Genomic DNA, 14,236 nt, shown 5'->3' with positions numbered 1-14,236 from the left:
ACAAGACACACACTTACCTGAGCACACACACACACACATACACTGGTTGTATTGATGTCTGGGCTTGAAACAGAGCAGGCTCAGTATAGCCCTGTGTTATTACAGCTCATTTTCTTACCTCTAATCAATCCAAGTTGTTAGCATTGGTGCTGAGGGGAAACAACAGAGGCTTTGTATCACACAGACCAGGCAAGTGCTGAAACACTTTCCCTGTGCCTGGTTTTCTCCCACCATGAACCCACACCCATCAGAGCCTGGTGTGTGCCAGCAAGGCTCTGGAGCTAGTTATATTGTGTTGTGCATGTGTGTGTGTGTGTGTGTGTGTGTGTGTGTGTGTGTGTGTCTGTGCCTGTATGTGCCTGTATGTGCGCTACCAGGGTCCTCTGGTTTGAGTTAAGACTGTGTGCTCTGCAGCTGCCGCTTGCTATTTGTTCTCCTTCTTTAAGACACTCTCATTTACAAGCTGACATTTCCTAATTCAAACATGATGAGAAATACCCACAAAAGTCTTTGAGTTTTTCTTTTTAGCCACACCCACACATGACCTCATTTAAAAGTTCTTCAAAGCCACACTGCTTTAAAAGAAAAAAAAAAAAAAAAGCACAACTTTGTCCATGTGTCAATCAATAGTGATTTGCTTGCAGTCTTAACTAGTGCTAATGCAAATGTTCTGATACTGTTAACACGTGTTCCAAAAGCAGCTGTCACTGTGCAGAAACGGGGTAACTCCGGGATGATGGTCGCCTTCATGTGGAAAAAGACGAGCCCGTCCTCATTACCAGCCCGACACACACATGTTCTGTCAAAGAAACGGCACCAAATGGGGGGGGGGACCAATTCTTTTTGGATGTGATGCGTCTCTGGGAGAGTTCCTTTTTCTAAAACACTAATCTCTGGCCCACAAATTAGCTGTCAGTCAAGTGGCTGTAGACAGACATCGTATCTGGGAAAAGGCAGTCCCCGACAAATCAACAGCATGTCAGTCACACACAGGAACACATGCTCACAGCCACTGACACAGGAAAGGCATACACTGGCTGGCATGTGCAAACACACACACACACACACACGCATGCACAAAAACACACACACACAGAGGGAGAGGTGGATGTGTCTTACAAGCAATAGCACTTCCTCCTTTAGACTAATAGGCCCTAACTCTGTTTTCTCCATTAATTCAAGGTGACTCCTGCAAAGCATTAGAAAAAGGATATGAAGCAGAGGGCTCTCAAGTGCCCTCCTAATTAATATAAATTTGCAATTTATATTGCCTCGCTGAATTGCAATATAATTTTATAAAGGCTCTCTTATCCCTTCGAAAAAAAAGACACAATTTAAGAGTCGAACTAATGTTTCTGAGCATCCGACTGACAACCCTGTCTGCTGATATTAGAGTGTCTTGATCTGCTGTGGAGTTTAATGACAATGAATCAACATTAGATGAAGAGTAAATTTCACACTTCAAGTGTCAACACAAAAATCCAAAGCACGTTAATACATGCATGACAGGATGTAAATGTGTTGGCACAGATTTGTCAGACTTGCTGTGGCACGTATCAAGCGACAGTGAAAACACCAGTTCAACATTTTTGTGGAATTTACTGATTTGCTTTCTCGCTGAGAGTTAGATTGAAAAACTCAATGCCAACGTCGCAAGAGTCCAGTAAATATGAAGCTGGAGCCAGAGGCAGATTATCTTAGTTTAGCTAACAAAGACTGGAAAGAGGGAAGGAGCCCAAAGGTGATACAGTTAGCCTTCTGTAAAGCTCATTTAATCTGTTTTTTTTTTAAATTACAAATGAAAACAATCAACCAATTAACCAATCAATCATACTCTATTATTATGGCCCTTGATGCAAACATTATGTAACACAAATTGGTTTATTCAATTAAAACGAAGCAATAAACAATGTTATACTGTTTTGCCCATACAACCCTGTTTGCTGGACTGTTGAGTTTTCTAAGTGCACATGCACTTGTTTTGATTCTCTTTGTCAGCTTCATGTGTTTCTTTTAAGCTGATTCTTTGTGGTTGTTTTGTGTCTCTTTGTTGTCATTTTTGATCTACTTTTCATCCTTTTGCATGTTGGATCTCATTTTAGTTGTTCTGCATGTCTTTGGGTCTCTTTGTATTCATTATCCAACTTTTCCAATAAGCTATTTCGCACTTCATATAGGGGGGGTTGGTCCTGGGGTACACACTCACTGACCTCTTGGGTCTATTGACTTGTGTCCAGTAGGGCTGTTCAGTAATCCATCTGTGTGTGGACACATTTCTTGAGTAATGAGGTATTATTGGGGCAATTTCAGAAACAAATTTTTTTTTTGGTCATTTCAGTGTTTTCTGAATTTCATCACTCACTGTGCTGCAGTGCTATATAGCCAATAGTCCCTCTGATTAATACAGCCAGAAAAAAATACACATATATCTTAATAAATCAGAATAATCTAGACGTGACTGAAATGCTGAACAGAATAGAAGTAATTATAAGGAACTAGTGAATGTAAAGACTTTAGACAGTTAGAATTGCTGTGACCTTGGTGGGGGCAATTCAGTTATGTTTCCTATTACATGTGAAGCCGAGCCATAGTTACATAAAGAGACAGAGAGAGTGGTGCATTCCTGAGTGCTGCGGTGCTGATCACTTGTGAAGCCTTTGTGTTTCTCTGTGCCATGTCTTGGTGGGGCAAAGCACCTCGCTGTCAGTGCCATTCAGTCATATAAAGTGTGTGTGTGTGTGTGTGTGTGTGTGTGTGTGTGCATGTGTGTATGTGTGTAGGTATGAATCAGAGAGAGAGAGAATGAGGACAAGTAAGAAATGACTGGATGATTAGACTACTCCATCATGTCAGCCAACAAACACAGGAGAATAGAATAGAATAGAATAGAATAGAATTGAATTGAATAGAATAGAATAGAATAGCACTATGCCGTTTGATTTGACAGCATAGAAAAACGCAGTTCTACATGGGGAGATTTAACTGCTGAAACTCAAAGAGAAGCACTGACAGTTCACAAACTTCCAGTCACTACTGGCTTCAAGAGGAGAATAGAACAGAATAGTAAATGCATTGGTCAGCCGTACAGTACACCCATGCCAGAGTTAAAATGACACTTTATACTGGTCTTGCAGAGGAAAGGTATGAATATTTTATACACCTCTCCTACCGCATAAGTCAGTCAAGTCTGTAAAAAAAAAAAAAAAAAAAAAAAAAAACTAATAAGAGTCTGTTCTTTTCATCGACTGCCGGGTTGGGGGTGCAGAGACGCGCCCACTTTAAAGGTGACCAGACACACTCTTTCTTTGCCTCATAGTTCAGGCCCGGGCTATAAATTTGTCGCCCAACTGTTGACATCGCCTGCAATATGCTGCGCTCAGAGTGTGATCACCGCATGCACTGTGAGCAAGAACAAGGCAGTGCACTCTTTCTTGTCTGCTCGCACAGACACACACACACACACATACAATGGTGGCCAACGAGTCATAAAGTAATAAAGCTCTATGGACCTCTAATGAAAGCAAAGAAGAAAAGGGGAGAGAGAGGAGACTCGGATGAATAACAATCATTGCACTGATGGGGGTGGTTGTAGTGTGTGTGTGTGTGTGTGTGTGTGTGTGTGTGTGTGTGTGTGTGTGTGGAGAGGGAGGGCGGCGGGGGGGGGGGTATCAACTTATCCCTCCTGCAGCAGCAGTGAAAGCAAATTCCCAAATCTCTCTGTGGTCCTCCTCCTCCCCCCCCCCCCCTCTGGAAAAAGGAATCCACCAAATCGCCGCTAATTGAATAAGTGACAATGAGCGGGCAGACGAGGCGACAGATGCTCGCGTGCCTTTACAACCAAAAACCACCAGCTTCTCCGCACACACACACTCACACGCACACTCGCGCGCACGCTCACATTCCTCTTGACTCCAAAGTGGACCGGGGTCCAGGGGCGCGCATCTCCACCGCCGCACGCACCTGCTGAGCCTATTGAGTCGTAGGAGAGAGAGAGAGAGAGAGAGAGAGAATTGCCAAGATGGTCATGAATGTTGGTGACAGACGTTTAATTCACAGTATCACTTTATGGCTACAAGGCCCCCCCCGGCCGGACATTGAGCCAATTGTTGGCCACTGCATAGTGAAGAGAGCCGCGCCCGGGCACTGGAGCTGTTTGTTTGTTTGTTTGTTTGTGCTGATAGCATGCATTTGTGCAGACACTGATCCGGGTTTCAGAGCCGCCTGCGGATCAATAAAAAAAACCTTGTGGGAGCTGGAAGCAGGAGAAGTTAAACACACACACAAAAAAAACTTCCTTAATCCAAGAGACGACATTTCTGCACCTGCTGCAGCGGATGAATATTTTAGCTCAATTATTGCTGTTCTTAAGCATTAAAAGGCCCATGTTTGTTCGGCTGCTCTGGTTATGTAGCGTGCCTAAATGTATTAAGGCTCCATCTGCTTTTTACTTAGATTACCCCCACCTCTATACATTAATTGTTTTATTCTGCGCAGTGTTTAAGACCCCCACCCCAACCCTCCCTCCAACTCCGTCTTCTTTCTTTCGCTCCCTTCTTCCATAAACTCCGGAGCTCACTTTGTTCTCTAAATGTGATTAGCTTCTCTGGGACGCAGGGAGTAATTGCATTACTGCATTGTGGAGCATTTGGAGCTATGGAAATGCTGGGCGCCCGTATCAAACCTGTTTAAATAGGCTACCATGCGTACTATGGTGAAAGATGTGCAAAAAAAAAAAAGGCAGGGGTGAATGCAAACATTTTGCAGACATGGATCAGGCGATGAATAGACACTGGGTATAGCGGGAATAAAGGTTTTCCGCCAATTTACGGGCTGGGGGTTCAAAAGGAAAGCTTCTGTTGGTGCCCGTGCACAGTTTGGAATATTTAATAAACTATTGTTTTCAGCCAAACGCGCAGAAAGCTTTCAGAAGCTGCGCAGATGCCTTGCGTTAACACATTAGCCCACACTGAATAACCTGGTTCAAGTGGATAACATCATCAAGTCCTGAGACTGTGTTTATACTACATTTCTCATGCAGTCGGTAGCAGCTGCTGGCAAATTATTCATCTGTTTTGCAGTTTCTGTATCAGTTTATTTCTTAAGGTTAATTATGGTATTCGAGAAGGGTTCTCGCAAGTGTTGACTGAGAAATTAGCACTATCAGCGCGCGGACAGTTATGAGTTTAGTCTTTTATTGAAGGGGAGTTGTGTTGTCGGGTTTCTGCTCCAGATGGTCACCTACAGTACAGGCTCGTCTCATCCTCAGCTCCCGCTGTAATATTTGTTCTGAATATGCAAGGGGAGTTCTTTGACCTGTTACTGCAACAGCTCAAGTTCCTTATCAGCCTATATTGAAGGGCGCACATACACACAAGCGCACACCACAGCACGCGCGCAAAATGTGTGAATGGATCTGGAAAAGCTGCTTGGTACTCCACAATCCCCCATGACAACTCATTTCCTCACAGTTGTGTGGGGTTCGGGGCTCCGCTGGAGTCTTGTTTGGTCGGCTGTAATCGCCGGGTCCTAGTGCCAAACAAACCGCGCCAGATGGTCTCCAGAATGCTCGGTCCCAGTTGTGCACATTCGTTAAACTTAAGATATCTCTCCCTCTCTTTCTCTCCATCTCTCTCTCTCTCCTCCTCCTCTTCTCTTCCTTCATCTCTCTCTTTCTGTTTATCTTTCTCTCTGCCCTCGCCAGTGCATGCGCATGTAGGCTGGACACAAATGAGACTTTTTTTTTTTTCTGGTGGGGGTAGTAAAAATGCATGATAGAAACTCGTGTGTTTCGGATGCAGCGCTCGTTATCAAACCCCATCCTGCGGGGAGTTTGAAGTGATGTTGAACAGATTTGTGCACGGGGACAGAGCTGTTCCTCGGCGTGACCGACTCTTTAAAGGCATTCATTAGAGTCCGGCTCCCTTTCAGCGCGATTCGCCACACAGCTTATACTCTCACCCATAGACAGCCATATATATATACACTGTATTCTATATATATATATATATATATATATATATATATATATATATATATTTCTGTATTCTGCACTCAAATCATGAACAAAGTCCGTGTGCACGGAGAAAGGGGGGTGGGGGGGGTAGTCAGCTGCCACTTGAAAGAGCAGAAATACAGTATAAGCTCATATGCGCTAATGCCAAGGCATCCAGTGCGTCAGTCGTGTAGTAGGAGTGAGTGGTGACAGCTGCTTGAGGCTGGGTTGGGTTACAATTTATATGTTGTATTTCACACGCTTGTCTGCTACGACTTTAAAGGTGGCGACTGTATTTTTTTGTCTTTGTCTAATGATAATTTAGACTCTTTCTCGCCGTCTCCATGCTGTCTGGAGGAAACAGACCCGAAGCGACAAAGTTGTAAACCTTCCTGTGTTTTAATAGCATCAGGGTAAGCTCCCTGAATGGATGTTTTCTTCTCCAGCGTATTTTTCCTCCCCTTGTCCATTGTAGAGGAATGGTCGTTACTCTGAAAAAGTGGGGAAAGTGAACCCCACAGGGCGGGGTTTTTTTTTTTTTTTTACCCCCCACTTTCTCTTATTTCCCCCCTCTTGCGCCTCCTTCTCCTCTCCACTGTGGAGTTTGAGTGGCCACCAGCCAGCTTTTGATTTAAGAAGCCTTTGCCTTCCCCGGGATGTGAAAAGGGGGCCGTGGCTGATGTACAACTAGTTGGTTTGAGGCGGGTTATTTTGGGCAAGTCTGTGTGCAGAGGCACCTCAAACGGAGAGAGGGAGCGTGAGAGAGCGCACGGCGCACAGACCAGACGCAGGGAGGAGAGGGAGAAAGGCGCACAGATTTCAACGGCACTCGGCTGGTTTTACCGCTCACTACAGCATGTCTGTGTATTAAGGGAGGACAGATAGAAGTACATTTGGATGCTTTTATGGAAATCAGTGCAACTTGAGCTAGCTTGTCTTCAACAAACGAGTGTTGTTTCTTTTTTCTTCTTCTCATCGCTCCGCGGAGAAAGCGATGCAGCTGCTGATTGAAGGTGGGCAGCGTTTACGAAGTTAAAACTGGATTTTCCTTGCTCTACATTTTGGAGCTAATTTCCTGGATCTGATTTTTATTTTATTTTTTCATTTGCTTCCATAAAGATGCAAGCAAGAAAAATGAAGGGACTCTTTCTGGCAAGAATGTGGAAAGTTCTGGTTGTTGTGGCGCTGGCTGCACAACATGCCACCGGTAAGACACTGAAATATCAGATCTACGAGGAGCAGAAGGTTGGCACGGTTATCGCCCGTTTGAAAGATGATGTCGCGGATGTTTTGGCTAAACTTCCGAGCTCGGTGTCGCTCCGCTTCAGAGCCATGCAAAGAGGGAGCTCGTCTTTCCTCACGGTGCGCGAGCAGGACGGAGAAATCAGCATCAGGACCAAAATCGACCGCGAGAAACTCTGCGAAAAGAACCTCAACTGTTCCATCCAATTCGACGTGCTGACGCTGCCCACCGAGCACCTGCAGCTGTTCCACGTCGAGGTGGAAGTGCTGGACATTAACGACAACGCACCCCAGTTCGCCCGTGCCGTCATCCCCATTGAGATCTCCGAGAGCGCGGCCGTGGGAGCGCGCATTCCCCTGGACAGCGCCACGGACCCCGACGTCGGGGAGAACTCACTGTACAGTTACGCCTTAGAGCCCAACAACTTCTTCAAGATTGACATCCAGTCCCGGACCGACGGGGCCAAATACGCAGAGCTGGTGGTGCTCAGGGAGCTGGACCGGGAGGTGCGCTCCGGTTACGAACTTCAGTACACGGCCTCTGACAGGGGCGTTCCCCCGAGAACGGGTTCGACCCTCCTCAGAATCAGTGTCGCTGACTCAAATGACAACAGCCCGATTTTTGACAAGTCATCATATGTCATTAATCTCCCTGAAAACGCACCTGTTGGTACTCTGCTCATTGACTTAAACGCCACGGACGCGGATGAGGGCACCAACGCCAAAATAGTCTACTCCTTCAGCAGTCACGTGTCCCCCAAAATAATGGAGACGTTCAAAATTAATCCCGACAGCGGTCACCTGACCCTCATCAGACGTGTGGACTATGAGACCATTAACTCCTATGACATCGACGTGCAAGCGCAGGACATGGGTCCCAACTCCATGCCCGCTCACTGCAAGATCCTGGTCAAAGTGGTAGATGTGAACGACAACAAGCCAGACATCAGCATCAACCTCATGTCCTCCCAAGGGAACGGGGACGCTGCTTATATATCTGAGGCTTCTGCTCTGGACACCTTTGTAGCTCTGGTGAGGGTGGAGGACTTGGACTCGGGGTTGAATGGAGAGGTAGAGTGTAAACTTCACGGTCAAGGCTACTTCAAGCTGCAAAAGACTTATGAAAACAATTATATGATTCTGACCAATGTGTCTCTGGACCGGGAGAAGAGGTCAGAGTTCAGTCTGACGGTGGTGGCGGAGGACAGGGGGACACCCAGTCTCTCCACTGTTAAACACTTCACTGTGCATGTCACTGATGAGAATGACAACCCACCACGTTTCGAAAAGGGCAGATATGAAATCTTTAAATCAGAGAACAACGCCCCCGGAGCGTATCTGACCTCCATCATGGCGACCGACCCCGACCTGGATGCCAACGGACAGGTGAGCTACTCCATCTTGGAGAACTCCGTTCACGGAAGCTCCATCTCCACCTACGTCACCATCGACCCCTCCAATGGCGCCATCTACGCGCTTCGCACGTTCGATCGCGAGGACGTAAGTCGCATCTCCTTTGTCGTGCAAGCCAAAGACGCTGGGAAACCCCCGCTGCTTAGCAACGCCACAGTCGTTCTCAACATCTTGGACGAGAATGACAACCCACCGGTCATCGTGGTGCCCCAGCTCTGGAACTTCACCGCCGATGTGCCGGCGTCAAAGTTCACAGAGGCCGGCCACTTGGTGACGGTGGTCAGGGCGACCGACCGTGACACAGGGGTCAACGCCGAGCTCATCTGCTCCATCGTCAGCGGAAACGAGGAGGGGTTCTTCCTCATAGACCCAAGAACCTGCGAGATCCACGCCAACGCCAGCCTGGAGAACTTCCCCCAGGAGAGCACCGAGTTGACGGTGGTGGTCCGAGATCAGGGAAGCGAGAGCCTCAGCGCTAAGGCGGTTCTGAAAATCACCCTCTATGAGAACATGGAGAACCACGTCCAGGTGATGGACCCTGGCGAGTCTACGTTCGACACGTCCCTGATCATCATCATCTCCCTGGGGGCCATCTGCGCCGTGCTCATGGTCATCATGGTGGTGTTCGCCGCTCACTGCAACCGCGAGAAGAAGGAGAACAGGCACTCCTACAACTGCCGGGTGGCCGAGTCCACCCACCAGCACCACCCCAAGAAGCCTTCGCGGCAAATCCACAAAGGCGACATCACCCTGGTTCCCACGGTGAACGGGACGCTGCCAATCAGATCCCACCATCGCTCGCCTTCGGCCACGCCCCCGATGGACCGAGCCCAGATGGGGAGCAGACAGAACCACCACAGCCGCCAGTCCCTCAACAGCCTAGTGACCATCTCGTCCAATCACATTCCAGAGAGCTTCGCCCTGGAATTGGCGCACGCGACTCCACCAGTGGAGGTGAGCACATACACACCCTGACACACACACACACACACACACACACACTTGAAAGTCAATTACTCTCAGAATTTTCAAACATACTTCCACAGCCCCTTTTCCAGATTCTCTCTCTTTCTCTCGTCTCTTTCTCTCTCACACACAAATAAACACACACACACACAAACCAGCCTTCTCATCCGCACACAGCTGTCTCCGTTTGAGCAAATTAACTCATCTCCATGTGACAGTGACTTAATCAACATTGCCCTGTAGTTCAGACTGACTCTCATTAAAAATGCTGATGATTATAGATGTGTCTTTGTCTTTACCTTGTTTACACTCTGTCACCATCATCTCCATCATAACCACAACTCACCCCCTCAGTCATATGTCTCCATATTCATCTAGACTCACCCCCCCCATCATCAACCTTTTTTTTGTTATAACGTCATCCATTTTGTCTCATCCATTTTCAGCAGCCTTTCCATCAGACATTTTGTGTTTACTCATCCATTATTTTGTCTTCTGTGTTGTCTCTCTCTCCTTTTTTTCACCCCCCCCCCTTCTCAATTTCCCATCTGTTATTCACCCACCCCAAACCCCCACCCTTTTTTTTTCTGTTTCTTTTTCGTTTGTTTTATTTTGTTTGTTTTGTTATTTTTGGATGTAGCAAGTCTCACAGCTTCTGTCCATGCTCCATCAGGGCCAGTACCAGCCCAGACCCAGTTTCCGTGGCAACAAATACTCCCGCAGCTACAGGTAATTTACCCCTATCCCTCAGCCCTCTCCCTTCCTCCCCTCAAAGATTATCTTTTGTTTACTTTTTTAAAACCACTTTGTTTCATTGTGTATTACATTTCCCAACAACCTGTTGTGAAGTTTTACCTGTCGGCTGCACAGTTACATGTAGACCATGATTTGGTATTTGTGTAAATGTATTTTTTTCTTTATTCATATTCAAGTTGTTATCATACCAATGTCATTCAGTTCAAAAGTATGCAACCCATTTGTCTGAATGTCACAACAATTTTCAGGCTAAGCTACTTTTCTTTCCAAAGAATGGGGCTCAGGTTTTGAAGTGTGCATCCATCACGACTTTCATCATAATACTCCCTCGTATATGATCTGAGAATGATAGATTTATTGATGCCCACAGAGGCTGCTGTGATAGATTTATTGATTGCCACCACTTGTGTGTGCAGAGTATTCGGGACAGACTCCAGACGCAGCCTTAGATTTTATGTGATGGATTTATTTCTCATTAGTTTTCTCTATAAGAGGAGATGGATTGTCAGGATGTAGAAGAAGATGCACACAGCTTTTGTATTTTTTGGGTTTTTTTTGTTGTTGTTGCAAACACCGGATGTGATTGTCATCTCTTGTGAATGCCTCTCTTGCAGATATGCATTACAAGACATGGACAAGTTCAGCCTAAAGGACAGTGGACGTGGGGACAGCGAGGCGGGGGACAGTGACTGTGACATGGGGAGGGAATCCCCCGTGGACAGACTGCTGCTGGGGGAGGGCTTTTCTGACCTGATACACCTCGAAATGCACCATCGACTCCACCCAGGTGAGCCCGGATGAACCAGCCTATTTTTCTTTTCTTTTTTCTTACACTTTCTCTCTCTCTCTTTCTCTTTCCCAAAACTTTTTGTTTGTGTTTTTGCACCTTTCTTGCCATGACTTGCCGAATTGGCTCCACTCAGCTGAATCACATTCCTCGCACCTTCTACAGCGAAAGCTCACACACGACTATCATTTCACCTCCAAAGTATAATCGCACCTCAACTTAGTGTTAACTAGGCTTTGGTTAATGGTCACACTCTCAGATGATTTCTGTGGAGGATGGATCCAGCCTGAGTCACATGAAAAACCTGATTCTCCCTCCTGATTTGTTCAAAATCAGATATTTAAAGGGTTCTTCCAACCAAATGACCCACGCTGTCCCTCAGTCAGACCACACCCAGGCCTTAATGTACCTCCTGCCTGATACATTTCAGCACCATGGACAGCACCAGGTCTAAGCCCATTATTTGCCTGTACACCTGCCTATACAGCCGCTCCATTCACCATGTTGCCAACACAATCCCCATTGTGCTCAGCCCCATTCTTCAACACAGCCCTCATTTTCACGCTCGTTATCACACTGAGAGAGGTTACAGTGTGTCTGGCTGTTTGTGTTACTGTGTGTGTGTGTGTGTGTGTGTGTGTGTGTGTGTGTGTGTGCGTTATCTGCCCCTCGGATAGAGTCGTGTCTGTAAAATCCTCCCTGGAGCGGAGATGAGTTGCCTGTCACTCATCGGTATGCGTCTCAGGGTGCTGTTTTTATTCCTCCCTTCTTTTTCTTTTCTTTCTCTTTTTTTTCCCCCCGGTGAGTGACAGTGGTACGCTTTCATGTCTGAACTGAGGAGAATTCATAGTAATTGCTTTTAGAATTATGTTATTCTCTCTCTCACTCTCTCTCTCTCACTGATTGTCCCTCCCTCGCTCTATCCCGCATGCCCAAGAGCTCCTCGCCATCACTCTCTCTCTCCTGTACTCGCTAATATATTCTCTATCTTTATTGAGACGGATAAAGGGAGGGGTGGTGGACATGGACGGTCTTTCTTTATCTCTTTTTTTTCCTCCCTTTGAGAAAGACTTGGAGGTGTTGCAGCCCTCCTTCTTCCCTTCCCTTCCACTATCTTTTATGCTAATATGAAAGAAAAAGGGGAGGGGAAGGAGATAATGGGCCGAGAGGGAGGATTATCCGTGCTTCTCTCCAATAGATTTCATTTGTTTAGATTTTTCTATTTAGATGGGCAAATGTGGCTATTCATGCTAGATATGATAAAAGAACTAAACAAGCAAAATCCCCGCCTCAGCCACACAGTCGGGTGTGTACATTCTCGGCAAGAGCAGCCAAATATTACATTAACATCTGCCTGTGATGCCATTTGAGTGGGATCTGGCAGTTATTTATTTATTTATCTAGTTCCTGTGATTGTTTTCATACCTGGCACTGCCTGGAGATCCGTGCTGTTGGCTGTAAATACCACCAATCTGCTCCCCCAAGCAGAAATATGAAGAGATCAGGAGGAGAAGGAGGGAACAAAAAATACACACACACACACACACAAAACAGGGAATCTAACCAACACCAGGCAGAGCTGTGATTTTGATATTAATGAAAGGCTGGAGTTCTGCCATATAAAATATTCAATAGGTATTGTACACGAGGCATTCTAACAGCACAAGGCAAGGTTTGTCAGACTCAACAGCCCTTGTTTCAATGCGAGAAAGAAAGAGGAAGGGAGGAATCAGAACCATGACCTCCTGCTGAACTGTGAATCTCATCAAGTATAACAATGCCTGATGGCAGTCTCAGGGTTTATGACATGTATTATTCAAACGTATTGACACATTTTGTACACAACATTTTTTAACAAACTCCACTTCTGTCTAAGGAGTACTTATCACCTGAGCCGTATGAGTTGCTTTGTAGCGCAGTAAATACAGGTTGTTGTTGTTTTTCAAGCTGGATCTGCTCTAACGCTCTCTTTCCCTGTTCTTGTTTTTGTTTTTGCTTCAGCTATGAGACTGTGCACGGATGAATGTCGCGTCCTGGGACACTCTGACCAGTGCTGGATGCCCCCCCTCTCCTCCCCCGCCTCCTCCTCCGACTACAGAAACAACATGTACATCCCCGGGGAAGAGTCGGCGCAGCAGCAGCCTCAGATCGACGATGACCAGTCCTCCGTTGACTCGGAGCGCCGCAAGAGCTTCTCCACTTTTGGCAAGGAGTCTGGGAGTGAGGAAGTCGGCGCCGGGGGGGTCGTCGCCGCCGGAGGAGGAGGAAGTGACGCATGCGCAGCCGGAGGAGGGGCAGGATCCCTCCTCACGGAGATGAACTCTGTGTTCCAGCGGCTCCTCCCTCCCAACATGGACTCGTACACGGAGTGCAGCGAAACGAGCCCCCCCTCGTCCTCATCCACCGCCGAGAGGGGAAGCGGACGTGGAGGCAGCGGCGGTGCTGGTAACCATAGCAACAACGCCGTTCCTCAGGACAATCGTAGAGGGTTGTTGCCAGGTGGGAAAGGTCCGGCCTATCCCCCAGGTGTGGCGGCATGGGCAGCCAACACCCACTATCTAAACCCTGGAAGTGGATCCGTGGGGACCAACCACGTCTCCCCCTCCTCCGCCTCCTCCTCCTCTTCTGCTCCTTCATCTTCAACCTCCACTCCCACCTCCACTAACGGACAGCCGCCGCACCTCAAGTGGCTGCCGGCCATGGAAGAGATCCCAGAGAACTACGAGGAGGACGACTTTGACGGCGTCTTCCATCAGGGTCACCAAGGTGGCAAGCGCGGCGAGAACCGCCACGAGGCCGGCATGGACGCTAGCGAGCTGGTGCACGAGATCAACAAACTGCTGCAGGACGTCAGACAGAACTAGAGGAGAGCACAGCATGGTTACGGCGAGTGACTGGGAGCAACATTTTCAAACACCATCCTGGCAAAATGCGTGTACTTTGTGCCGACATGTATAAACTAATAATGATGACTGTTTCTTGTTCACTGTAATGCTTGTCTTGTTTAATTTACCAAATATCCTCTTGTGCTGCTCAGTGCTGAGAGACTGCTGAGAGAAAAAAGTGAAACGTGGCACTGA

General features: G+C 47.1%; 1 protein-coding gene across 2 annotated transcripts; it reads left to right on the top strand.

Annotated features, from left to right (window-relative positions):
* Nucleotides 1-6,163: 6,163 nt before the first annotated feature.
* Nucleotides 6,164-14,022, top strand: pcdh18a (protocadherin 18a). 2 transcript variants are annotated; one of them, XM_085763104.1, is made up of 4 exons: nucleotides 6,164-9,601; nucleotides 10,287-10,342; nucleotides 10,984-11,156; nucleotides 13,158-14,022. In XM_085763104.1, exons 1-4 carry the CDS (start codon nucleotides 7,112-7,114, stop codon nucleotides 14,018-14,020), a joined length of 3,582 nt encoding a protein of 1,193 aa, XP_085619230.1. In that variant the 5' UTR covers nucleotides 6,164-7,111; the 3' UTR covers nucleotides 14,021-14,022. The 2 variants fall into 2 exon arrangements, with proteins under 2 accessions (XP_085619230.1, XP_085619149.1); XM_085763023.1 differs by having other exon boundaries at nucleotides 6,658-9,601; nucleotides 10,254-10,342.
* The last annotated feature ends 214 nt before the right edge of the window (nucleotides 14,023-14,236 follow it).

Source organism: Trachurus japonicus, chromosome 1 (assembly GCF_045865225.1).
Source record: "Trachurus japonicus isolate A0001 chromosome 1, Traja_1.0".
Taxonomy (NCBI): domain Eukaryota; kingdom Metazoa; phylum Chordata; class Actinopteri; order Carangiformes; family Carangidae; genus Trachurus; species Trachurus japonicus.
The sequence above is the reverse complement of the archived record's forward strand: the minus strand, read 5'-3'. Positions and strand labels throughout refer to the sequence as shown.

Excerpts from the sequence above, each read along its gene's own strand:
- pcdh18a (XM_085763023.1), top strand. The coding sequence starts at position 7,112 with ATGCAAGCAAGAAAAATGAAGGGACTCTTTCTGGCAAGAATGTGGAAA. Across the intron at positions 10,343-10,983 it reads AAATACTCCCGCAGCTACAG|ATATGCATTACAAGACATGG; the intron begins GTAATTTACCCC and ends CCTCTCTTGCAG. Across the intron at positions 11,157-13,157 it reads GCACCATCGACTCCACCCAG|CTATGAGACTGTGCACGGAT; the intron begins GTGAGCCCGGAT and ends TTTTTGCTTCAG.